The sequence below is a fragment of the Thermobia domestica genome, unplaced genomic scaffold, assembly GCF_964235325.1.
Source record: "Thermobia domestica unplaced genomic scaffold, izTheDome1.hap1.1 HAP1_SCAFFOLD_1107, whole genome shotgun sequence".
Lineage (NCBI taxonomy): Eukaryota > Metazoa > Arthropoda > Insecta > Zygentoma > Lepismatidae > Thermobia > Thermobia domestica.
Genome location: NW_027656817.1, coordinates 44 through 27,767, shown reverse-complemented (window position 1 = coordinate 27,767; position 27,724 = coordinate 44). Strand labels below are relative to the sequence as shown.

General features: G+C 35.2%; 1 protein-coding gene across 1 annotated transcript; it reads left to right on the top strand.

Moving 5' to 3' along the window:
* Positions 1-227: 227 nt before the first annotated feature.
* On the top strand, positions 228-26,930 carry LOC145677613 (uncharacterized; the record flags this gene model as incomplete). Its single annotated transcript, XM_081748064.1, is given in 8 exon segments — positions 228-914; positions 6,541-6,678; positions 11,812-11,930; positions 16,573-16,717; positions 17,284-17,413; positions 18,875-19,040; positions 22,450-22,630; positions 26,813-26,930. Coding segments are annotated over 8 exon segments (1,518 nt in total), but the record flags the coding sequence as incomplete, so codon positions are not given.
* Positions 26,931-27,724: the final 794 nt, after the last annotated feature.

Sequence of the window (27,724 nt, the reverse complement as noted above, 5' to 3'; positions counted from 1 at the left end):
AATTCCTCAGTTTATCTAATACAGGAGAAATAACGCTAAATTTAGGTTGACTATTTACAGAGTGCATATACTAGAAAATAATTAAATTCGTTGCTGCTTTTTCAACAACAGAACAAGTACAATCCATACAAGTATGAAGTGTTCGAATTGACTAACAAACGTAAAACATTTTTTTTTTCTCTCTCTCTCTCTGTTTTTCACCAATATTGGTCTTTGTTATTGATCTGAGTCTGCAACACTTGGAAGGAATTCTGAATGCGGGTGGTGGCCATGTTAAGTTCGGTGCAAGGATAAATAGTAATTTTTACTATGAGTGTTTATTGCAATAATTTGTTACTTTTGCTCTGTTAATTGTTCTAAATAATGCGTTTCTGAGCTAAGAGTTGGTACATCATGAAGCGAAACGCGAAAATGGATCAGCTTCTGTTCTTATGTACAATAAGTGTGTTAATTTGTGTTGTGGGTGTGTATAGTCAATTTGAGTGGCAGACCCGAGACGCTTTCGATGATGTAAAACTCCAAATGGATAAAGTTACGAAAGATAACTGCCCAATCCAACATTTGGGCGATCTGTTCCTACCAGATGATTCAGTTTCACATCTTCCCGATATTAAAGACATAAATATCAACCCTGTGTTTCCTAACAGGACAGCCTTGTTACATCTTCATAATATGGCTCTGAGCAGAGCATTTTATTGGAGTTATATTCTTCAGGCACGATTTATTAGACCAGCAATCAATGATACATATGATCCAGGAATGATGTACTACTTTTTGTCAACAGTTGCTGACGTATCGGCAAATCCGTATATAAACGCTAGTGCAATCTACTTTTCGAAGAATTCTTCGTACACTTCTTCATACAGAGGATTTTTCAACAAAACAATGCCCCTATTTGCACCAAGAACTTTTAGGTATTTAATTTATTTAATTTGAGCCTACGTATGCTTCACATTCTTCAAAACTTGTATAGACACACAGGAATTTATAGCATGAGCACTTGTCCAGTTTTCATTGTTACTCCCTTATGTGTTTTCTTTGTATTTAATTCTACAATTTCCAGTTGATTTCGAAAATTGCTGTCTAGGAAAGTTAGGTAATGAATATGCCCATATTGTTTACAAAGATGCTACTTAAGATCAGTTTTGTATGTTTTCCTTATTGCGCGGGAATATGTCCTTAAGGATCAGGCGCGTAGGCGAGGGTGTGAGAACGGGTTTTCGCAGTGATACGAGTTCCTGTCTTGTAGTGGTTTAACAATAACAACGCTCAATTGTAAAATAAAAGTACCGCTTTTGTATATTGTCCAGAAATACTACGCTGTCAAAAAATAATATCTAATACAATCCTTTTTCATATGTACTTATTTTGATTGTATAGTACTTGCAATGAGTTTATGGTGTTGGTGTAGTTTTGAAGCACCACATTTTGGAAGATTAAATAGCTAAAATTGAATACTTTGCATAAAAAAATATATTTATAAGGAATAGTTTTCTGCAAGTGACAGAATTAAATACAAAGTAATGCAGCTGTATTTTAGATTTACAAGTGTGGGTTACTAGTGTAAAATCATTACAAGTGCTTTTCGACGGGTAAAATAAGTGAGTACGTATGAAAGATGACTGTTAGGAGCTATTTTCCACTGTATTTCTGCACAGTATGCTACACTGTGTTTACAAGTATGAAATCATGACAAATGCTATTGAAGCTTGTATCATTACCAAAACCCACGTTGTTGCACTACCCTTGCTTATACGTATACGCACCATTACAGACGCGTCTATTCCCTTCGGACGCATCCCTGTACTATCGCGCGGACCCATCAGCTTCGCTCTGCTCTGACTTGGTTCGGTAGCATTTATGCTTTTTAGTGGCCACCTACCACAAGTTGGTTTGTTTTTTCCGAATGCATTGTAGTTTTTATGCCATACATTTGGAATAGTGATGAGCAAAACGATTCGTTTAGGAGAATCGATTCATTTACTTTGATTCACTAAAATGATTCGATCATTTAATTCGTTCATATGAATTGGTCATCCGCGCATTCCTTTTGCGCAAGTGAATTGGTTGGGATGATTTGCTCATTGAATCAGTTTGTTTTCCGCGCACCTCTTTTGCGCAAATGAATTATTCGATCATATGAATTGAGTGGGAATTATTCGATCATATGAATCGCTTGGGCTACCGCACTTTTCTGCGCAATTTCGCAAATTCCTTGTGAGAAAATGCAATCTCGTGTATCATCTTTGCCACGTGATACGGATAGCGTTGCATTTGGGTGAGTGGAGTGGCTCGGGAACTCGTAAGCTTCAGTGCAATTATGAAGTTTCAATAATATGCTGTTGCTCTATTCCCATTGTTGTTACTTTTGCATCCTGCTTTCATATTAGAGATTGAGACAAACACTCTCCATGTTTTTTCTGCCAACTTCAGTTTTTTCGAGGGAATATTTTGTTGAAATATACTCGGTAAGATTTTCACGGGATATGAGCAGTTATAACAATTTATTTCTTCAGTTATAACAATAACTTCTTATTGTCGTACATATTAATATCGGGAAAAATATAGAGCTCTGTATAGGCGACATTCATGCTTTTGGTTTTAAATACAGAAAGCATTGTACAATGAGTCTTTAGTGTTATAATCATTTCTAGTGGGTATTATTTGCCCAGGTCATATAAACTTTGTAAAGTACACGTCATGTTAATGGATTTCTTTTGTTGTTGTAAGTCAGAGTTATACCCTGTAGGGTAAAGAAGATGCAGATGATTAATTAAAGTAAATTGTTATCTCGCAGTCAATTCTATTCTACCCTAGGGGTCACCGTGGCTCACTGATAAAACTCTTGCCTCCTTTGCGAGGGGTCCCTGGTTTGATCCACTGCTAAGTAAGTTCGTGATGTACATCATCATGTCCGTGGGTTTTGTCGGGTACTCCCTTTTCCTTCCACACTCTCATTCCAACTATTCTTCCATCGCCATTTACTTGCCTTAATCATTCGTTTTCCTTAGGCTAATGAATATAAACATGGAACGTTAAACTGCAAGATTTCTATTTTATTCTATATTATATTCTAAAATATGTTCTATTTTATTCTTGACTGGAAAAGATACTGATCTTCGAGATAGAGAAAAAGAGGGAGTTTACACATGAACATATATTTAATACTATTGTGATAATTTTAAAAGATTTAGCTCGGGGAGACTGTGAATAAACGCGAAATGAAATAGAATTTTAAAGTTTTACGTTCCATGATTATCATTGTGTAGACTAAAGGAAACGATAAGGATGAGAATGAATGAAATGGTGAAATGAAGGAAGTGAGCGAAAACAAGAGAACCCCGAGAAAGTCCACACATATGGTGTTTGTCCACCACAACTACCATTTGGCGCAAATAGAAAACTAGGAACCCCATCCACTAGAAGTGAACGCTTTACCACTGAGCCACTACTACTTCAATAAGCAAGAGATAAACATATATTTGCGAAAATACTGGTAACCCCAATTGAACCCAATCTGGGAAATGCCCCGGGAGAAGCTTCTTGGCCTGGCGAATTTTCTCCCCGGCCACCCCTGTTCTCATCAGTGTTTGTCTACATTTCTAAGAGAAAACTGTTAGTTAGTTAAATTTCAGTTGAGTTGATTTTCAGTTTAACGTCCGTTTCAGCAGCGAGGCTATATGAGGCGTGGACCTGCTGATTAACATGAAATCTGAATCACATGAGCTTCCGCCGGGAATCGATCCCGGGTCTCCCACATCTTCTCGTTTACATGGAAGCTCAGAAAACCATGTGTGTCTTCATGTATGTTTCAATAGAAGTAAAGCGAAAAGTAGGTACCACTAAGCTTCGTTCCATGTGGACAAGTGTTTTTACTGAAAAATGCAATACACTGTCTTCCCAGAAAGAATCTTTATTCGTCTATCTACATATACATTTTTAAAGTCAGTTTTGTGCAGTACAAATAATTTACAGTGCACTTTTTCTGTGGAAGTACTGTATTTACGTTGAATATAGTATAGTACTTTGAGTTGATTATAAAACATTAAAATTGACCAATTTGGCTACTGCAGTTTATTCTGAAAGTAATCTAACAACGCGGCTTCCCTTTCTTCCTAGGAAACAACCCTACCACGCAGAAAGAAAAAAACGCACGCATCTACAAAAGCAGGAAGAAAAGGCGTGCGTATGGCTTTCTTTCTTTTTCACTCCCCGTGAACTGCAAGCGCATTTGCAGAAGCAACCTCACCAATTGTCTCAACAAGCTGGCAGTTTCATTTCGATCACGGCAAACAATTCAGTGAGAAGTAGAAATGATTCATTAGAAGAATCGATTCGTTTGTGAAAGGAATCATAATTCATTTGATTCACGTCATGATTCGTTCATAATGGTCGAATCGTTCATGATCGACACAACACTAATTTGAAAGCCTATTTATACATTAATCGTAAAAGAATTGTAAGTTTTTAACAAATATTTCTGATGGTTCCCTTGAATTTTAAATCTTTTAGGGAACAATAAGAAGGAAATTAGCGAAATAATTATGTTTTTTCAACAGTTATTTCGGTGTGCCAAAAGTAAACCTAAACGGAGTTTACACTAGTAACTCTACACTTGGAAACATAAAATACAGTTTTATTAATTACTGTTTAATTCAGTCGCCTACGGAAATTTGTTCCTTTTAAACATGTCTTTCTATGCAGTGTGTTGAATTTTACCCGTAAATTTAGCAAAATGTGGTGTAGTTAACTTGCACGATAATTATACTTGCCAGTTCATGTGTGTTTTAATACAGGATATTTTGTTGACATACAATATTTCTTATTTATAGGAAGCAAACATATTTGCTAAAGGAAGCTTACCTAATAAGACGACATCCAGATAATGTAACCTATTCTATATATAACCCTATAAGTTGATAAGGATCTAGAGCCCTAACCCTATAAGTTGATAGCGATCTAGGGCCCTATAAGTTGATAACGATCTAAAACAAAAATCCGAGGGAACTCGAACTTCAGTATGTTTATTAATAGAAAACAACGAACTAGTGCAAGTCCCATTGAGGATAGGGAACTGGAACCTTTAGAGGTCGCAAGTCCAGTGAGGCTAATGAGCGCAAGCGAGTGTGGTTCTGAGCTCTTGCGAGCCCGATTCAGGTTAATGTGCACAAACTTCGTTGGAGTCAGTGAGCCAGAGTCGAAGTGAGCGCCGATTACAAAATGGACGACTCTGGTGTAGAGTAAGCCTCAAACAATTAACTTTACAGAATGTTCTTACAACCCAGATATCTGCAAGCGTATGCTGTTGCATAACCGTAAGGACTTATTAAAGTATGTAGGAAGTTTCCTACCTTTCTTAATTGTGGTATTCTTATTATCTTTGCGCTGTTTATATTAAAACAGAAAGTCTTTAAGTAGTTGAATAAATCGAAATAGTTTAGAGATGCACCTGTAGTTACTCTAGTGACGATAAGTTTAACTCTTTAATTTTTCATCGATATTGCATAATATATTAATGCCCTTCATCAGGATCTTTTCTAAGCTAAATTTTGAAGATCTTGAACTGATCACGGAGGCCGCAGTGGTAGAGCGTTCACCTCTGGTGCTCGGGGTCCCGGGACCGGTCCCAGCCCCCGCCAAGTGAACTTTGTGGTGGGCAAACACCGTGTGCGTGGGTTTTCTCGGGGTTCTCCCGTTTCCTCCCACTTTATTCATTCCACCATTTCATCCATTACTCATCATCACCGTCTCCTTTAGCCCAACCGGCATAAGCGTAGGACGTAAAACTCAATTTTTTTTTTTTTTTTTTTTTTTTTTTTTTAACTGATCATATTGTAGAGTATAGCATTCAGTAGCAATAACCAATCTGTAAGGACGAGTGTTTTCCAGTGTTGCACTAAATGACGAAAACACTGTATTTAGGTTTTTATATCAAATTCCTTTTTTATATATGACTTAAAAGTGTACTTTTTAACCCTATATAAACTATCGACAGTGGCTAGAAGATTGGTAAAGATTCTTTCCCAGGTTATTTTTACCCGTCTTTTGGCTACTATTGATAGTTTATATAGGCTTAAAAAGTGCATTTTTAAGTCATACATAAAAATAGAAAGTAGATATAAAAATCTGTATAGAGTGTTTTATAAAAACCTTTATGAAATACTACACTTTAAAAACATGTATAAAAATAACTAAATATAAAAACTTTTTGTGTTTTCGTCTTTTGATGAAATATTGGAATACATTGGCCCTTACATTCTAGTTCCTGATACTGAAGTACTGTACCTTAGAGTATGATCAGCCTAACATCGTCACAATTTAGTTTAGAAAACATTCTGAGGAAGGACATTCGTGTATTATGCCGGAAACATCGACGGGAAGTTAAGGAGTTAAATTGATCATCACAACAGGAATGCAAACAAAGTTAGTACTGTGTACATTTTAAAATATGTTTTATATGTTCAATAAGTTAATATAGATTAGAAATTATTGTACGTTTTCTCTCTATATATTTTTTAAAATTTTGATTTTTATCTTCAGAGCTGATGACTTCAATGACGCAATTCATCTTGAACGTATTTCAACGCTAAACACCTTTACCGTACAGGATCTGGGAGCGATTTCAAATGAAAGCTTGAGCCTGGATTATACATCTGATTATTACAGAATCAATGAGTGGTAAGTGAAAACTTTATTCTTCTTTTTATTTTATTTTATTTTATTTATTTATTTATTTATTTATTTTAAATGAAGGGTTCGAGAGTGTATTAATCCGGGTCCAGCATTACTCGAAATTTCCTCTAATTGTAATACAATATCTTCTAAAAAAAAAGTTTCATTGGCTTCAATGATTTTTTTCTTTTATTTATTTATTTTTTATTTTGGTTGTTTGCACAGCTAATACCTGTATATTAAATAACACTGATACTTAACGGTATTTCCGTTTTCAGTATTACTTTACTTTTTGTATTCTTGTTTACACTCAGTTGTTTCGGTGTCCTTTGGTCTCGAAGTCGAAGAGTCTGTTCCCAATATTCACCGTTTTTTTTTTTTTTTTTCATAACTAACGCACCTTTTTTTGGATTTATATTCGTATGCGTGTTTCGCTGTATTTGAAACATAGAAATGTGTATGCTTTGCTTCAGTCGTTTCCCAATAGATCGCTCTAGTGGTAAGTGGGTCTGGAAATATATGTAGAAGTCATACAATAAGCTTGGGCATTTGTCAGCATAGCCCCATCGAAACATTAGTCGATTTGTGTCCGCATCGTAAAGTTATTCTTTATTGAAAATGTCAGTTTACGATCAAATTCTCGTCATTTGCGCGACATATGAATTTTCTGCTTTAGTATGAAGAAATCTTCGGTACAGGCTCATCGAATGTTCTCAAATACTTACAGCGAGACCACTATTAGTGAAAGAACGTGTCGTGAGTGGTTTCAATGCTTCAAGAATGGTGATTTTGACATCGAAGACGGTATGGCGGTGGAAGAGAGAAGGTTTTCAAAAATGTAGAATTGGATTGATTGAAGCCATACGAGTTGAAGCCGAGAGATGTTGAACGGCTTTTGTTTGCTTGTGAACAGCTGCTTGAAAGATGAAGACGAAAGAGATTTCTGCATCGCATTGTGACTGGGGACGAAAAATGGGTTCATTACGGTAACCCAAAGCGCAGAAAATCATGGGAAATTCCTGGCCCATGCCTCCACGTCGGCGGAAAACCGAATATTCACAGTTCCAAGGTGATGCGCTGTATTTGGTGGGTCCAGCTCGTCGGTAGTGTGTTATGAGCTGCTAAAACCGACTGAAACAGTAACAGGCAATCTGTATCGAAAGCAATTAATGCCTTTAAGCCGAGCATTGAAAGACAAACGTCCGCAATACAACGAGAGACAAGATAAAGTGTTGTGCAGCATGACAGTGCTCGACCCCATGTCGCAAAGTCGGTCAAAACATACTTAAAAAGGTTGAAATAAGAAGTCCTGACCCACCTACCGTATTCTCCAGATATTTGCTTCCTCTATCACTTGTTTCAATCAATGACACACGGTCTGGCTGACCAGCACTTATGAAGAAGTCAAAAATTGGATCGATACGTGAATCGTCTCAAAGGATGAGCAGTTTTTTCGACACGGGATTCGTACGCTGCCTGAGAGATGAAAAAAGTAGTGGCCAGTGATAAACAATATTTTGAATCGTAAATGTATAACCAGTTTTTTTTCTTCAATAAAGCCTCGAATGTCGGAAAAAAAAAAAGTCGGAAGAAAAGTTGTACACCTAATATATCGTCGATCTGAGATAAGTAACATTTCACCTATTTTACATGAGAGACCCTAAACTGTTTAAAAACTAGCTTCAGCCTCAATATACGCAGTATTACTTCGAGGGGAAAACAGCCATTTGTCGTAATATAGGTGACTACTTAATCGGATTGTGCGCAATCCTATACTGATTTTAATGGTATCAGAAACTCAAATTTGCCAAAGTTGGAGATACGCGGTGTTGAATCTCAGACGACGATATTTAACTATGTTTGCCTGTAATCTCAGAACAGCTCTAACATTACTGAGTAATTCGTACAAGTGTAAGTTTTCCACTTGCGCGAAAAAAATCCACTTTAGTTATTTTTAACAAATCTTTAACAACATGATTTTTTTCGAAAACTTCACTAAGTCCAGACCCCAAATTTGATGCCCTACAACTCGGGTAGTGAAAATCGGCCCACCACAATACTTCGCATGTTTGTATAGCAGGTCAAGGTCTAGTAGCATGCAAAGTTTGATGCCGATGGGATGAGTTCCGTTTAACTTGTATGATCGGGTCCCAAATTTGATGTCCTAAATTGCCTGCGCACTGTAATATTTTTATTTGCTTAGTAAGTTTAAGATTTACCTCCATGCCAGGTTTGGCTAAGATCGGATGCGTTTTATCGATTGCGCAGAGAAGTTATTTTACGAAACAATTTACGAAGTCCAGGCTGAGCATCTCGTGACAACCCTCAACTCAAAAGCCAAAGGTCTGAACACCATAATATTTCGTACGCTTGCCTACCGCCATGTTAAGTGTCATTCACATCGGTTAAGTTCAATTGAACTGGTGATATATATATATATATATAGTGTCCTTGCCGAAACGGACGAAAATGCGTACAATAACATACTAGAAGCTCATACTTACCTTCACAATTTGACTGATATGTGACAAATTTATGCGCGCAGATAAATTACAGAGGTGTCCTACTTAGTAAGTTCTAATAATGTTTAGTTGTAAAATGAAATGTATGTAAGGTAGAACGTACGTTAAGTTGGCTGTTTGTAGTTCTACAGACAACTGAACATTTTACAGACTACAGTAACCTCACTTATAACATTTCTGTTGTCTTTGAATTAAAGCTACTCAACGAGTTCTTGAAACTGTCGTTTCTCACCTCCAAAGTAGGCGTCTATTTCTTATTCATTTTTGGCAACCAGTAAATTGAATCTTAACTATTGCCCCACAACTTCATTTTTTAAAATTTATTTCTTTTTCTTGCACGTAATAGTAATAGAAGCAGATAAAGAAATATATGTGGCAACGTTTTCCTTTTTCAAAAAGAAAACTACTTACCGTCGCGTCCAGTTCATTTATGTTTGAACGACTGTTTCGGTGTCACACTGATACTTTTGTCAGATCCGTGTAGATGCAAATTCCAAGTTGAAATCTTAATGATGCTTCCTCCTCCGTTTAATTATCGTGAACCTGTTAAAACCGGTGTGTTGCAACATACGTTAGTCCTTGGCTGAAACTGAAGTTACTGAAAAGTTTTGATAAGTAGCTAATGATATAAATGAAACTTTTGAAGTATATACAGAACACTTGTTAATTGTCACAAATATTTACCAGATCTCTTTTCAGTTGTCACTACATTCGTTGACGACTATATGGGTGCATATTTAGCGTTACCTTTTTAAAAAAAAATCAGAGTTACCTAATTATGTGTGTCCATAATACATTAAAGTTTGGTGATTTTGTAGTTGTGAAACTTTATGTACTTTTCGGAATTACCCTAATAGTGTATACAGTAGTGAACATATTCCTTACCACTTTATTGAAATAAATAAATAAAGCTCGTCGATTAGAAATGTCTTGAGCTCGGTTGGTTGCAATACTAATAACTTTTGCCTTCACGATTTCGTGGGTATGTATCCAAATCAAGTAATGACCAATTTAGCAGGGTTTACTAAATAATGTAACGTGTTTAAGTTTGCAAAATAGGTTGCCTAGAAAGCTGAGCAATTGGTCGACAAGAATCTGACTAATTTACTAAAAGGAACCAAATTACAGAATAGTAATAGCATACTCCTTCACAGTTATGCATTATGACTTGTGACAATCCATCTCCAGTACGCGAGCGGAACGTACTTCATAATTTCAATTTCAGGATTAACAGTATACGAGCCGTCACACGTGAATAAACAACAAACATATTGAGTGTCTCGTAATCTTTAGCTGCAGACAGATCCATAGGGTAGCAAGTACTTTGAATAATTGAGACAATTAAGCTAATTAGGTTCATTTTAAAACGAAGTTTGAAGAAGTAAAGTTACAGGTGAAGTCCCTCGGTGAATTTAGAAATACAAATGCCGAAAAAGAGATTGACCGACGGATTCCCGAGGTATATAGTTCGATAAGCGTCTGCGAAGTTACATCAGTTTTGAAGACACATCACATTTATAGTAAATGCAAAAAAACGTGACAAGTTTCTGCAACTTACGTCAGATCTTATGACTATTTTGTACTTTGGTCACCATTGTTAACTTTCCATATACACCCTTTTGTGCACCCAACACTATAGCTGCGTGCGCACATAGACTCTTAAGTATTTTCCCTTTTCGTACACATTTTTTTATTATATTTTAAAAAATTGACACATTGATATTCATCCGTCCTCATCCGTGTAAGGCCTGATTACCAGTTCCTAACAAACATCTCCAATAATCTCTTTCATATCTTGTTCTGAATTACCCCTTTGACTTTGTCTCACCCTTGAAGTCTCTTCTACGTTATTCAATGTTAATAGGAATTTTTCATTGAGAATATTCTATCATTGGGATTTAAGAACACACAAAACACACATGTTAAATAGACGAAATAAACGAAATATAAACAATTGGTAACGTCTCAATTAAAAAGGGGAGATCGGCCGTCCTTTTAACATCGCATAGCATAATTAAATATAATCAACCAACCAAATTAATTACATAATATTCAATAAAAGAAAATAAAGAAAAATACAATAATAAGATGTACGGCTGTTACACCCTGGAAAGTGTTTGCAGATGCGGTGAAGAAGAGCTTGTTGTATGTCAATCGATTTTCCATAATATTATTTATACGCTTGCCAAGCGTAGGATTCAAGTCTCGACGTGGTTCGGAGCTCATGTTAAAAGGTTCAATTCTTTAAAATCTTGATATTGCATAAGGACATAAATAAATATGACAGTTAACCACTGATATATGGTCAAAATTAACTATAGCTGTGACGTAATCAAGTTACGAACGTAATCAAATCTAGATTTAATGGGTTCTGTTGTACATATATTATTTTTAGCATTCCTGCGAAAACTTAGAATTGATACGATAAATATGGTAATGAGATTTATCGTTTTGAGGGAAAACAAAATTTTAGGAGCTAAGTTTTGAAACTAGATTTGTAAGTGAATTTATTGAGTTCTTTGTTTCTTTTATATTTCTTATTCTGAGCTTAAAACAAGAGTTAGGTATATATATTTATTTATTTATGTGCTCAAATATATTTACTTTTTTTTATTAGGTTTAGGATGTGGTTACCAGACACTGTTCAGAATCGACATGATACAAAAACAACGTATCAGGTGGAAATCCGCTACGCAAATAATACCAACGAAACTTTTACATTTCACGGTCCGCCAGGTGAGTTTGTTTTTCTTTGTTTCAGTGGTTAGTTTTAACTCCTACTAAGTTGAATATAATACAAAAAAGAGAAACAAATAAGTGCTGGTGTGGAAAAGAAATAGGAAACATCAACCATCTAATATTCCAATGTGAACTGTTACAACAAAAAAGAAATATCTTCAATAAACATCTTCTTAATTTCTTTCATACTTTTCCAGTATCCACAAATATGATTATATACACTAGAAATTGGGAATTAATTAAAAAATTATTACACGGGAGACCCGGGTTCGATTCCCGGCGGGAGCTCATGTGGTTCGGATTCCACGTTAATCAGTAGGTCCACGTCTCATATAGCCTCGCTGCTGAAAGGGACGCTAAACTGAAATTCAATTCAATTCAAAAAATTATTACAATTCATCCAAGACAACAATTAAATTTATATATATATATATATAAACCAGGGTACATCATCAAGAACTTTAATTAATAAACCACCTAAAAAAAAAAAAACTGGGAAATTACTATTTACACTAAATCAAATTTATTGTTTCAATTTAGTACTCTTAACAATTTTATTTAATACAATTTGTCAGATCTACAGAACCTAACCCATTGATTCCCGGCAATTCTAAAGTACAAAGGTCCATGTGAAGCTTTAAACCTAATTCTGTCATTTTTACAGTTATTTTTATCACATAATTAGGAAGAAGGCAACTGGACCTAAACGGTCGTGCCTATGAAGAAGGTATCCAATTGGAAGCCGAAATGAAATGAAATGAAATTACTGTGTTTTTAGTAGTTTGGTTCAAGAGGAAAGAGCATGAATATTTCGTATTAATTTCAATAGTCTGGAATCCGTGAGGATTCCGTAACTGCATCGTCGGATTGAGTATAGCCCGCTCCCCCCAGTGATTTTTAACGAATCATAGTGATTCTAACGGTTTATATTAGTTCAGAATGAATCGGAATCACATGTTATAAAGATTTAAGATGTAAATCTTGTGGTAAGGAGGCTTTAGTATAAGTAGTAGTAGCGGTAGTAGTAGTAGTAGTAGTAGTAGCAGTAGTAGTAGTAAAAGTAGTAGTGGTGGTAGTTAGTAGCAATACTACTACTAGTAGTAGTAGGAACGGGTTAGAAGCCCCGCAGGGGTTGGTTGGGTTCTGTTCTCGATATAAGTAGTAGTAGTAGTCGGAGTAGTAAAATTAGTAGTAGCAGTAGTAGTAGTAGTAATAGTAGTAGTAGTAGTAGTAGTAGTAGTAGCAATGGTAGTAGTAGTAGTAGTAACAATAGCAGTAGTAGTAATAGTAGTAGTAGTGACTCTTCCAGTTCCGGTGACAAAGAACTGGGGGGAGCGGGCTATACACAAGCCGCATCGTCTTCTCTTCTTTTATACAATGTAGATAATATCTTTCACATCAGGAAAATTAAGACATCTTACTAAACTTATCACATAAACAATTTGGATGCCTGTACATATATGACAGCGTACTCATTTAATGCATTATTGTGTTTGCTATGTTAAATTATTCATTTAGCTTTCTATGATGAAATGATCATCCTTCTGCTATATGCGATTAAGTCAGTATAAAAGTAATATAAATGTGTATTGATATATATGAAATACGGCGATTTAAAGGATTAAATATGCATTGGAATACGATGACGTAACTAAAAATGTTCATTATGTGTATTGGTGAATGAGTCATCTATGACAAGAATACTGTTATAACTTAGATGTTAATGTGAATAAATTTGGAGATATGTATGATGTGTATAACATTATAATCGCACTGGGATAACCGAGTTAATTGTTGCCGATGTGATGAGACGACAACAGTTTTTCTGATATATACAGTAACGATAATAAAAACAGCTCAGTATTCTATAGTTGTATTTGATTTCCATTATCATCTTACGGAACGCATTGCGTACTTATTCCTGATGTTTTATTCAATTTCTATGTTCTGTTTTCCTTCCTTGTTAAGCCTGCCCTACGTTGGCAACGAACCAGCTCTCGCAAGTCCGATGTTCTAATGTTAACCGAGCGATATTTCTAGCTGATCTTATGATAAGCAATACATATTGTGGGATTGCCTGCGCCGTACCAGAACGGCGGAAGAAAGGGCATTACAATATTTATTAATGCCGAAATTTTCAATAGAATCCCCGCTCCTTCGTCAGCGACTTTAACTGCTGTTTCACACATTCCTTATTTTAAATCTAATAATTGTAGTTATACGTCAGTTTAATTCCTTCAGTAGTTTCAGAGTGGAGCGTTAGCTAATTGTGACTTTATTGTGAGAATAAGAGCAAAGGAACTTTGTCATGAGATGATATGTATAATCAGAGGATATAGAAGTATCTAAGAATTGCAGCAGCTAATTAAATGAAATTTGACTGTTCTTGAGTGATTAGGCTTAAGTAGAAGCTACTTCTGTTCCACATTGAGATTAAAACATTTCGTTTAAACGAATTAAGAAGAGGTTTTAGATTTAATTGCAACAGTTACTGCAATTCGGGGGAAGAATCAGGTTCCTATAAATCACATATACAAGATGTCAAATGTATCAGTTTGTGAGATGTTTGATGTTGGTGAAATTCAGTTTTACATTGAACAGCTTGTTCCGCTATATTTAGCATGAAATATTTATGAAGAACGGAAAGTTCCTACTTTTTTAATGATATCGATCCTAAAGCGTACAACAAATTACAGAATGTTAGTTGGTCAACATTACTACAAGAGAAAAAGTTAGATACTTAAAACAGCTATCGTTGGATCAACATTGGTCTAAAAGAAATGAAATAGCCCAAAAATACATGTTCCATAAACTGGAACAATTAGAGCATCAAAATATACAGCTCGATGCTATTTCATACCATTCTGATAATAATTAATTTAAGGAAGGTTATGTTAGTGGACCTGTGGGACATTAGAATTTTTTTTTTTAGCAAAGGAATTCAATTGAGGAGTTGTAAAAAAGAGCACGGACGATAGACATTTGAATGAAAGAGTCGTTTTCAGAGAGATCCATAGCAGAGAGTGGATCAAAAGAATTCCATGGACTACAAAGATCTTGTTCATGGCTATTATTAACAGAGAGTAGATCGGAGAAAATGTATGAGGGAAGAGAAGATTTCGCACAAAATTGGAAAAAAAAAAAAAAAAAAAAAAAAAAAAAAGAAGATCGTGGAAACAATGGAGGAAATGTAATGGTACCAGAGATGTTTTAATGAAGAAAGTTAGAAGTAAAGGGAAGATATTGAGAAGGACCTACAGATGAGCGGTAAGAGTACCTAAGAAAAAATGATACGAGATGAGAAGGATTTATACTGACAGAATTAAAGAAGAGAGGATCTTAAAGTTGAGTGATGTACTGTTTATTAGTAAAAGGGAACTGAAATTGTTAAGACATAAGTTGTGTAACAAGATGAAGAGGAAGAAGAAACAAGAACGATGTAAAGCTTCCTTTTGGATTTAAAAAAAAAAAAAAAAAAAAAAAAAAAAAAAAAAAAAAAAAAAAACCAGAATTGTTACGAGTATTTGTTGTGGCAGTAGGTAGTTGGTTGTAGTTGCTGTAAGAAGTAATGTTGAGTATGCAGTTGTAGTTTGGAGTAATATAGAATGGAGTAAATTGTAGAGCGGAAACTTCCTTAATGCTGCAGTAGCTGCATCATCATCATCATCACTATTATTATTATTATTATTATTATTATTATTATTATTATTATTATTATTATTGGAAATAAGAGCGAAGGATCTCGTTATGAGATGAAAAAAAATGAAATCTCGTTATGAGATGAAAAAAAGTTTTACGTCCTACAGTTATGCCGGTTAGGCTAAAGGAGACGGTGATGATGAGAAATGAGTGAAATGGTGGAATGAAGAAAGGGAGGAAACGGGAGAACCCCGAGAAAACTCACGAGCACGGTGTTTGTCCACACGGCGCGAGCTGGGATCGAACCAGGGACCCCAAGCACCGGAGGTGAACGCTCTACCACTGAGCCACCGCGCCCCCCTGTTATGAGATGATATTTATAGACAGAAGATACAAAGATATCAAACAGTTGTATTAGTCACCTAATAATGAAGATGATTTAAAGATATTTATTCTCGAGTGATTAGCTTTAGTAATCTACGACTTTTGCATGTTGTGTTTGGAACGTTTAATTAGAAAAACTTAAGAGAAGGTTTTAATTTGTAACACATGGATCAGTAGAAAGTAGTATTCCAGCTTGAGCTTAATAATGTTAATTACTAATTGGAGTTTTCAATGTAAATGATAAATTGTCACCTTCCTCGGGACCCGAAGGTTCATATAATAATGTGACTGCATTAGAATTAGACCGTAGAAGGTTCTGTAGGTTCCATTATTCTACAAAGTTAAAAGCGAGACGGAATTTTGTGAGTTAGGAAGTTCTGATTTCTATTCAAAAGCAACTATTTCCGTAGATGTATCTCAGGACTTATTAATTCCATGAACTCCCTTATTGTAAACACGGTGTTGGGTTCGATTCTTGGTGAAGTCACAATCTTAAAGGAATGTTTTTCATTCATATGTCTTAGAACTTAAAAATTTTCGTGTGGTATGAAATAAGCAAAATTATACGCTCTTAATTGTTAAATGTTACAATTATTATTTCTCGTATTTTACTCAGGCGCTGATGAATATCCTGGACCTGTTAAATGGACACGACCTTATTTTGATTGCAACAGAGCAAATAAATGGCTGGTAGCAGCTGTCGTACCAATAGCTGACATATACCCGCGCCATACTGGCTACAGACACATCGAATATCCTACGTAAGTGAAATGCCTTGTACATTATGGAAAACACAGTGATTACTCTATTACATCTCTAGTGCTTAAGATTGGTGCATGTGTCAGTTTTAAGCTCTAACGTTGAACTAGCAGCGATATTATCAATGTTCTGAGTTAGTTGCTTATTCCTCAACTAGCTAGATTCTGTTTTTCAGCTAGGTAGACTTTGTATGTTGGTATGTAAATTAGAAGGGCTGGGGGATCACGGTCTGTTTTCGAGAGTAAGTGTATTTTATTTGTCTTTATCTCTATTCAAGTTTAAGGTAAAATGTAATCATTTTTTGTGTATATTTTATCCTGCTTTGTTATATTCGTTCAGATAAATGGAAATCGTATTTGAATGTTGCAGTAAATGTTTTATTAATTTATATCGGTTCCCACCAGTTCTATACGCAGTTATAAAGAGGAAATCGAAACTGTTCATGTACATACCATTGATTGTGAACTAGTTGCTACAAGATCTATTTTAAGCATTACTTTCAATATAAACGAGATCAGATACAAATTAAAAATACGTCTTATAAATAACTATAAATTATTCCTTGCAGGTATACTGCAATTTCAGTTCTTGAGATGGATTTTGAGAGAATTGATATTAATCAGTGTCCCAAAGGAAAAGGAAACGATGGGCCTAATAGGTTTGCTGACACAGCGCGATGCAAGAAGGAGACGACAGAGGTTTGTACATTTTTTTTTAAACGAATGAAATTAAAATTACAGTGAAATGTATCTAAGGTGGCCTTTACTTGTTGTACAGAAAGCTAGCCAATTTATAAAAATGAGATATTTATATAGAGTAGTAATAATATACATACATACATACATGCAAGTCACAGCTCCTTCAAACAGTGGACCCTGAAAACGGGAAAGAGAATGGAGCTGAGAGGGTGGTTTCATATATTATGTTTACTACTTTTTTTTTTTTTTTTTTTTCCCTCGCTGTCTCAGTCACGAATACCGCTGCGGGACTCTCAGGTGGTTAGTGAGGGCGTGTATATAGGATAGCTAGGATATAGTTTAAGTATCTTCGTGAACACGCTGGAGTGGTTTTTCGGTGACCCCACACAGTTTTCCATTTTAAAATGTTCATCACATGATCTTTTTTATGGATAAATCTTCATATATTTTGGTTCCAAATTTTCCATGCAAAAAGTCTAAAACTAAGGAGGAGAAGCCTGCTGATTTAATTCAGCCTGATAAAGACAAGTATCGTAACCTTAAGATAAAAGAGAAGGTAATAGATGGAAGTACCAAGAGGAGCTCTAACTGTCCCAGTAGCATCAAGGGATTGTTCTCCTTTGTAATTAAAGTTGTATACACTACAGGGCAGGTTAAGGATATTAGAAAACTTTGCAATGACACTCTGCTGATAAAAACTGAAAATGGAAAGCAGACTTCGAAATTACTCAAATTAAACACCGTTGATCCATTTTGTGTTATAGCAGAACCTTATCGTGTACTGAATGCCAGTCGCAGTTATCTTCTATTGGAATCTTTCCAATGCCACAAAAAAGATTAAATAAGAGTTGACAAAACATGATAATGTAACTCCGATCAAAAGTAAGGAGTCTGGTGAATTGCTTCCAACTTGAGTCTTACTTTCAATCTGCCTACGCGCTCAAAATTTGTAAAGATACGGCGTTATTTGTTCAGAGTTTGTACTTTTATTGTTTGTGGGTTTTATGAACAATATGAGGCGACCATTGCTCTTTTCGTGATCTGGATAAATAGCTTCTGCGCTATGTCCGCTTTGAACCTCAATCAATCAAACAGTGCACGGTCCCACGAATATAAATCAAATTGACGAAGTTTTAAAGGTAGCAACTTAACAAATCTCGCTGTATTTTTGAAAATAGCCTTGCATTTCTGTCTTTTGTAATATTTCGATCTCTTTGTTGTTGAAACAGAAAGTACACAACTAAATGTTACGTAAAAAACCGAGAGTGAGAGAGTGATTGACTGTTCTGGGAAGCGGACTACGTAGTGGTTAACGCATCGGTACGGTATGCCTGGTTTGACTCCCGGTCCAGTCCGTTACTTTTTCACTCTTTGTGTGATGTTTACAGGTACCTAGTGAAGCATGATAATCAGTATGTTTGATTTCTCATTAAATATAGATACTTTTTCTATTTCCTCTAGTGCGAACCCATTCATGGCTGGGGTTTTCGACGTGGTGGTTATCAGTGCAGGTGTAATCCAGGTTATCGACTACCTTCTGTAGTCCGCAGGCCTTACCTTGGGGAAATTATAGAAAGAGCTACAACAGAACAATATTATGATGGATTTGATTGTATAAAAATCGGATGTAAGTATGTTATGCAAGAAGATATGAATTTTAAAGCATTATAATTTGAGTTTTTTTTTTTTTTTTTTTTTTTTTTTTAATGGGTAAAATTATTTTAACTTTCGAAGAGAGACAGTGCCGGTAATCATGTCCAGTTCAAATGTCCTCCTGATCTAGGATAAGATGTGTAACGTAGTGTTAAAGTATCGGCCTAGTAAGCTAAAGATTCACCTTCCCGGACCAGTTGCACATTTTCCTCTTTGAAAGTTAGTATTGGAAATTTTGTGGTTTATTTTAATTTTTTGTGTCAATATGTAACGTCTTAGTCTCTGTGGTCCTCGAGAAATTGACATTCCTTTTCTTTTCTGCTCAGTTAGTGAAAAAGATTCCAGAAGTTGCCGGATTGACAAGTTTCACAATGGAAACGTTTATGAGTTTCACAGAATTTCAAGCACTGAGAGAATAAAACAACCATCAATAAGGAACTCTTACGAGATATTATGTTAAATAAAGAAAAAAGAAGCAGGTGGTGCAATGAAATAACTTAACGATCTTCCGGTCAACATGTACATCCTATATAGCACGTATTGAGATAATAATTGCTACACACAAATTTTCAGTGTATTATTGAGTAGAAGCAGTCGTATAACAGGAAATAACCCAAGGAACAACATGAATTATGTATAACATGAACAACATGAACAACACTCAAAATAGCTGCATTGGAATAAAAAGGAATTATAACAAAATCACCATAACTCGCCACACACATTAAAGTATTCATCTTATTTCATTAATCGTAGTATAATATTCGCTTTATATCATCATTATTTATCCAGTATACTTTCCATTATTCATCCACTATTTATCCATTCACTTACACGCAAGGTTTAACAATTGTCACACTTCAATTTGCGTGAAGCTCCTGCAATGAATAAAGGACTCAAGAGTAGGACATATGTTTTTGTCGGCCGACGTCGGGGATAAAGGGGATAAACACCTTCCTAAACTGCGAACATAAGCAATACGACACCTTTTAGCCAGGCCGCAACTAGCAATGCACAATGCAGATTTGTTTGAAACTCGTGCAGTGAATAAAGAAATCAAAATTAGGACATACGTGTTTTTGTATATCGACCAACGAGGGGGATGAAGGGGATACACACCTGCCTAAACTGCGACACCTTTTAGCAAGGCATAACTAGCAACGCACAATGCGGATTTGCTTGAAACTCCTGCAGTGAATAAAGGAATCAAAAGTAGGAAATACGTGTTTTTGTATATTTGCCAACGTGAAGGATGAAGGGAGTAAACATCCCCCTAAACTGCGAACAGAGGGCAATACGAGATCTTTTAGCAAGGCTATAACGAATTATGTCTTTTGAGATGCACATTGTTCGCAGTTTAGGCGGGTGTTTACCACCTTCATTCCTCACGTTGGCCGATTAAAAGAAGTCCTACTTTTGATTCCTTTATTTTCTGCAGGAGTTTCAAGCAAATCGAAGTTTGACACTTGGAAAACTTTGCTTGTTAGTACCGTATGATTTAACTTCATTGTCACTCATATTACATTCAGGGGCCGCGGTGGCTCAGTGGTGGAGCGTTCACTTCTGGTACTTGGGGTCCCGGGTTCGATCCCAGCCTCCGCCAAGTGAACTTTGTGGTGGACAAACACCGTGTGCGTGGGTTTCCTCGGGGTTCTCCCGTTTCCTCTCACTTTCTTCATTCCATCATTTCATTCATTACTCATCATCACCGTCTCCTTTAGCCTAACCGGCATAAGCGTGGGACGTAAAACTCAATGATTTCATTTAATTTCATTTCATATTACATTCATAATCTCATCCATATTTCACCGTATCAGCTATAAATGATAACGTTGTTTCTTATATTCTATTCGTTTCCAGTAAGGTACTTACCTGTTGGATTGCAGTGTAGGTAATGTTGGTGTACACAGATAATGGTAGTGTAAATAATAGTTATTTGCGTTACTCTGTAAATTATGCACAGTATAATGGACTTCAACCATATAATTTAAAAGATTTGAGCATTTTTTTTTTATTTCCGTAGCAATTTCATATTTATTTTAGATACAATAAGAGTTGTTTCAGAGGTTACAAGAACGTGCTCAGCATCACAGAGAGAGAAAAAAAATCATAACGTATGTAGCTGTTGCTTAACAAAATTTCACTAATTAAGTAGTACATTGAAAAGGCATGTAATCTTATAAGCTTATTATTACAACAGTCGTTTAGTCCTTTTTTTTTTGGGGGGGGGGGGGGTGTCTTCTACAAGCACGAAGAATTATCGATTTAAAAAAAGCGTCAGATGCCGTTGAAACAATAATCAAAATAATACTCAAAAGTGGGAGCCATCGTGTAGGCCTTTTCACAATAAGACTTAAAGGCATTTCATTTTTACGTTACAAGGGGCACTAAATTAATTATTTACAAATCAGAACTTTTGAGCTTAATAACAAATTGGTTGTTAATTGAGCTCAACGAACACATATTATTAAACACTTATTTAAATTTCCCACATTCATCTTCATATTCCCTGAAGACAGGTATGGTATGTGAACATCTGCAATATTTTTTTTTTTTTTTTTTAAGAAAGTACTCATTTTTCTGACAGTAAAGAATGCAATCTATTTCTTATATATTTGATTATCGAGATTCCTTAAATGTGTTTATCTTCAGTTAAGCGTATACAAAAATTTATAACTTGATAAGTAATTGACGTAACTGAGTCTATAAAATAAACTTACAGTTTTCAATAATCTTCACTAATTCGCATTTTAAATACTTGTTTTTACCTAAATAGCTCATCTTATTTACACTTTAAAAAACAATTTGTAAAACCCTTCGATTAACCATTTTGTAGTATCGTTGTTCGTTGGCTTCTTAAACATTTTATTAAGAATAAAGTTTTCCACTGTAGTTACATTCTGACATATTTTCTGTGTGTACTTCTTAGCTTGTCATAGCTTTCATAATTGGAAAATTTTCATCATTGGTGATTTTTGTCTGTAGTTTTTTTCCCCTTAAATTTTGGGTTATTTTATAACGTTTTCATATTTCGTGTACGCTCTTGTATTATACTGTGCGTTTTTAGTTAATAGTAAATGGTAGATGTAAGTTAACATTACTTTTTATTAATGTAATTAGTGATCATAGCACTCCATTCCCTGTCGAAATTTCTTTTCTCTGTGCTGAGTCCTAGTTTTTGAACAGTAAAGAAAACTTGGACAATGAATGGGATGCTGTGACCACTTACGGAAAGCTTAGTTAAACCTATTAAGAGCCAGTATTCGTTTTTTTTTGTTTTTTTCTCACCATGAAAAATCATGAAAGCATACAGCTTTGTAAATAGTCCTAATACATGAATTTAAGTTTGTTTATTAAGCACATTTTCCTCTTAATTCACTCAGGGATTCACAAAATGCCAGTTCAGTGGGAGCGAGCTTCTCAATATGTGAGAGATCTATACTTGGATAAGTATCATGAGTACAAAAATATGTCCGTCGGACCTGAATCCGTACATACGAGCAAGAAGAACATAGAAGCAATATTGAAATTTATCTTTAGTATAAATCCAAAAACGTGCAAAAAGTAAGTACTAGGTGAATAATTACCTTATTTGGATTCAAATGCATCAAATATTCATGTAACGTCTGTTCTATATGTGTTATAAAGTATGTCATGTGGTGCAAGCAATTTAGTTGAGTTCATAAGTATTTTATTGATTGATTGATTAAAGAGGAGAAATGGGGACGTCAGCATCAGGGCTATGTGGCTTACAGTTATTTTATACAACTTGTATTGATATTAACCTTCTTTTTACCAAGTGGAGTGCAAACACACCCCAGTGTTAATTATTTTGTTGTTACTGTTCGAAGGATATTTCTACAAGGATGAGATTCAACGACTTTAATTATTTATTTGTATCAAATATTTTTGCGAGGAATTGTACTAAATGAATTGTCTTCTAAATATTTACCAATTATTTGAGTGGAGTGCAAGTACACCCCCTTGGTAAATCATGTTACTTTTTAAATATGCATTAATTTCCTCAGCGACCACTAGGTCGTAGTTCATTTTAGCTTGCTTTTCATAGTTAATTGTTCCTATTTCATAGTTAATTCCTTGTGGCTATGGCAACGTAATTTACTTGTGGTTATGGCAACGAATCGAGATTGATTTCGGTTGTTAGGTAATGGTACGGTATCTATGTACTTATTTATTAACATAATGAAGATATAACAGATTCTAACTCCGAACTACAAGGACGTATGTAAGTTTGCTCTCATGTATACGTCAAATATCTATAATATATTGAATATTAAGGCTACTACAGCAGATGAGTATTTATTTATCATGTGAATAGTGTATAGTGGTGCGAAGAATAAGTATTCTAGGATAGAAATAAACAAACTGTGGCAAAATATTTATACACAAAAGGTTGTTATATATATATATATTTGGTGTTTCGCGCCCAGGAACCTTGACATTGGTTAGAAGTCTATGTATAACTGTCTCATACACGTTATAAATATTTTGTAGCCAAAACGGATTATATTTTGCTACGTAATAACAAGAAAGTGTATAGAAGTTCCAAAATGAACCTTCAAGGAGATGGAGATTGTATTAATGCTAAAGTTGAAGATAACAATGCATCAGCATCTGAGTCAACAAACAAATCAATATTAATCAGTACATTTTAAACTACAGTAAAAGCTCTTTATTCGCGGGGTATATGTTCCATAAATATGCCGCGAATACAGAATGGTAATTTATATGGGATTATAGGGGATACGTTCCTAGGTGACAAAATAAAAAAACAAATACATATATAAAAAAATCAATTTACTGTAATTGAAGTTTTTGACCATATGAAGGGTAAGGGGAAAAAAGAAGGAATGTCACAAAATTACATTTTTGAGAAAACGGCATTTTAATATTGAAAACCGCGTACAAAGAATAGGGTTATTAAATCTTTCGCTCCTTTTTACATGGATATTTCTACATCTACGCGTGCATGGCATATACAATCAAATAGTGCCAAGAGTCACCAACAGGTAGGACAAAGCACCCGTAAAGCACATGCATGGACATTCCTTGTTTTTTCCCCTTACCCTTCATATTGATTAATTATTATTTTCAAGCTTAGGCAATGGTTTGAAGAATTTTGTAATTTTTTCTTGCTTGGCAGTTTTAAAAGCTCCTTCAATTCAGACTGATATTCAGCAGTGGCATTAGCAATTTGCCTCTTAAAAATAAGACTTCGTTCCATAGACGGATCAATTTTCATAAAGAAATCACAAAGCTCATTTGCCATTCTTAAACCTTCACTAAGATTTTTCAAATTAAATGTCACGTTCCCAGTGCTTGTTGAAGCCTCTTCTTCAATGGGCTGTGAATTTAACATTTCCTCCAAGTCGGTTTCAGTCAAATCTTCATCTTACGATTCAAGCAATTCCTGAATGTCACTTGATTCTATCTGTTCGAACCCATTTCGTCCTATTTTGGCTGTTTGCAGTCAAAGTTTGAATTTGCACACATTCTTCGTCATTTTCCGCAGTCAGAGCAGGCCACAGTTTTTTCCAGCATGACTTCAATGTGTGTGGCTTCAGTTCTTCCAATGATTCTTTTATGTTTACGATGCATTTTGCTATGTCAAATTTCTTCCAGCATTCCATAACATTCATATCAGGATTACATTCCATATTATCCAATACGATTGTGAAGGTTCGTCTAATGTAATAGAGCTTAAAGGCCTGGATTATTTCTTGGTCCATAGGTTGAAGCAAAGCCGTCGTGTTGGGAGGTAAAAATGTCACTTTTATATTTGGATGCATAGTTTCAAGTTCGCGAGGATGACCTGGTCATTGTCCAAAACTAGAACTGCTTTAAAGTCGAAATTCTGTGTATATATATATATATATATATATATATATATATATATATATATATATATATAATAAGTTTCAACTTCAGAAACAAAACAATTCCGGAACAGGTCACAAAAAAATAGCGCTTGTAACCCACGCTTTCTTATTAGCACGCCAAAACACTGGCAGGTCGTCCTTGTTTTGATTTTTTAAAGCCCGAGGATTTAGGTTTAATGACACAATCTCCAGATGCATTAAAACATAGCAGCAGTGTAACTCTATCCTTTGCTGCCTTAAATCCAGGAGCAGACTTTTCGCTTTTAGAAATGAATATTTTGTTTGGCATTCTCTTCCAAAACAGTGCAGTTTCGTCTGCATTAAATACTTGCTCAGGTTTGTATTCTCCATCAGCTACTAAGTTTGCAAATTCTTCTGGATATCGTTCTGCTGCAACAGTGCAGATGCAGCTTCTCCAACGATTTTAATGTTATGCAATGATTGTCTCACCTTAAGTTTATTGAACCAACCTTCCGATGCTTGAAATCCTTCATCTGTACATTCACCACTACAACTACCATCAGGTTCTTTAAAATGAGCGTAAAGACGCTTTGCGTTCTCCCGGACCATTGGACCACTCAGGGGCACCCTTTGCGGTCTTCGATCCATGATGACAACGCCGCTTCCATTTTTTTCTATTGCTGGATCACGAACAATTTTCGCTGACAGTGAAGTTGAAGCTACAGACTACCTTATTTTATCTTCGGATTTTTTTATCGATCGTACAGTTGATTCGTTGACATTGAATGAGCGTGATATGGATGCAAACAACTCTCCAAGGCATAAACGATCAAGCATTTCTATTTTCACTTTAAGCGGTAACACAGATTTTTTTCGTGTCGAAACTCGTTTCTCATTTTTTTTTAGTTGACATTACTGTATAAATTAGAAAGACAGTGGTAGAGACGTGTTACTCGATCACAATTTTTGTAACGAATGGAAAGACGAAACAATAAAACACGCAAAGCGGCTCTTACCAAAGGACGGAATGTCTAATAATGTGGCGGCATTTAAAAATATACTTTATTCGTTGAGTAATAAGGTTGCTTTCATTCTGTTTGTTTACATTCTGAAAAACATTCTGTTTGTTTACATTCGATCGCGGCGAAGGCGGCTTATGTCAAAGTCCGAACCAATACAGCGGTGATATCATTTAACAACATACTTTAGGCAAAGTTGTAATAAGGTCTATTTTACATTTTATTAGTCCATTTGACGGCGTTTACAAAGGATATTGGGTTGGATACCTATTGGAATCCTTTTTATTATTATGTATGTACGTACTGATTAGATCCGCGAATAAAGAAATCTTTAGCCGCGAATATAGGAATTAGGTTGCATTTTTTTTAATCCGCGAATAGTGAAAACGCGAATGAAGGAAGCGCGAATAAGGAGCTTTTACTGTAACTTCCTTTTCCTTTTTATTTCTCTTCTGGTTAGTGCATCATTTAGAAGCACTTTTTGCCCTAAAGATTATAATACGTAATCACACATAAACGTTATCGTTCTAAAATGAATATTTTAAACAATATTCTTCAATCATTTTTCTCATTGGTAATTTTAAATATGAATAACAAACTAATATCGTATTTTATCCTGTTATCTTCCACATAATTTAGTGTTTGAACGATATATATTGGTGTAGTAGTTTACGAGATACAGGCATTCAAAACAATGTGCGTATCTTTTAGCCGCCATTTTGGATTGCCCAAGGATAACAAGTTAGAAATAGAGGTTACCCCATTCTCTGCGCTTCCACATTCCCCCTCTTTTTCCGTATATTTATGAGATTCCATGTACTTAATTGAAAAAGTAGGTATTAAACTAATTGGCCTTTAATTTTCAGTTTCCGTCCAGAGGATCTCGTTCTTCATGGAGATATTGGATTTGGAATGGAGGAGCAGTTCGCCAACGAAGCCAAAATGGCGGTTAGACTGGCAAACTTTATAAGTGCTTTCCTTCAGGTAATTAAATAGTACTGTAAGAATCAAAACAATAAATTGTAAGCCAATTTTTTTACTTTTTTTTTGCTTCAAAAATGTCTTTTGACTTGGAATCCGTTTCACTAACACGGCCGGTAAAGTTGACGACACAATAAGAAAAAGTTCCGTAAATATCGTCAGGGGTCACCACAAGTAAGTGTTTGCCTTCGTATATACTTAGTGTTGCCAAGTCTTGTCTTCTAGTTGTGTGGATTTTCATTTCATATATATATATATATATATATATATATATATAATCAAGAAGTGCAAATTGTAAATTGCTCATGATTGGATTTAGCAGATATTTTAAGTAATAACAGTGAGGAAAATAAGTTTCTTTACGTTAAATTCACATTAATTTAGCGGAATTTATTATCATTTAGCAGCCAGCATAAGTTTGTATTGGCAGTATTGATATTACATCGTTTTTCCCCACAAATTTTATGTTCATTGTTGGATATGATAGATAGACGAAAAGTTGTTTTATAAAGTGCCAGTTCTAGCTGTTTTATTATGAAGCGTTGTCATTACACCGCCAAAATATATATAAATTTGTTTCGTACGAAAATCATTGTTACTGAGTGAGAGAAAACAGGGAATATGAAGTCTTCACAACAGACATAGAAAGTGAAGCCTTCACAACGTTGTAATTCGCCTTTCCTTTTCCACCCTCAATCGAAATGGTTTGCCTCCTGGCGCGTCTGTTTCTGAATGTAATTGTCTGGTTTTGAAATTATATGCCCTGACGTAATTTCTTTTTTGGGGAGGGGGGTTCT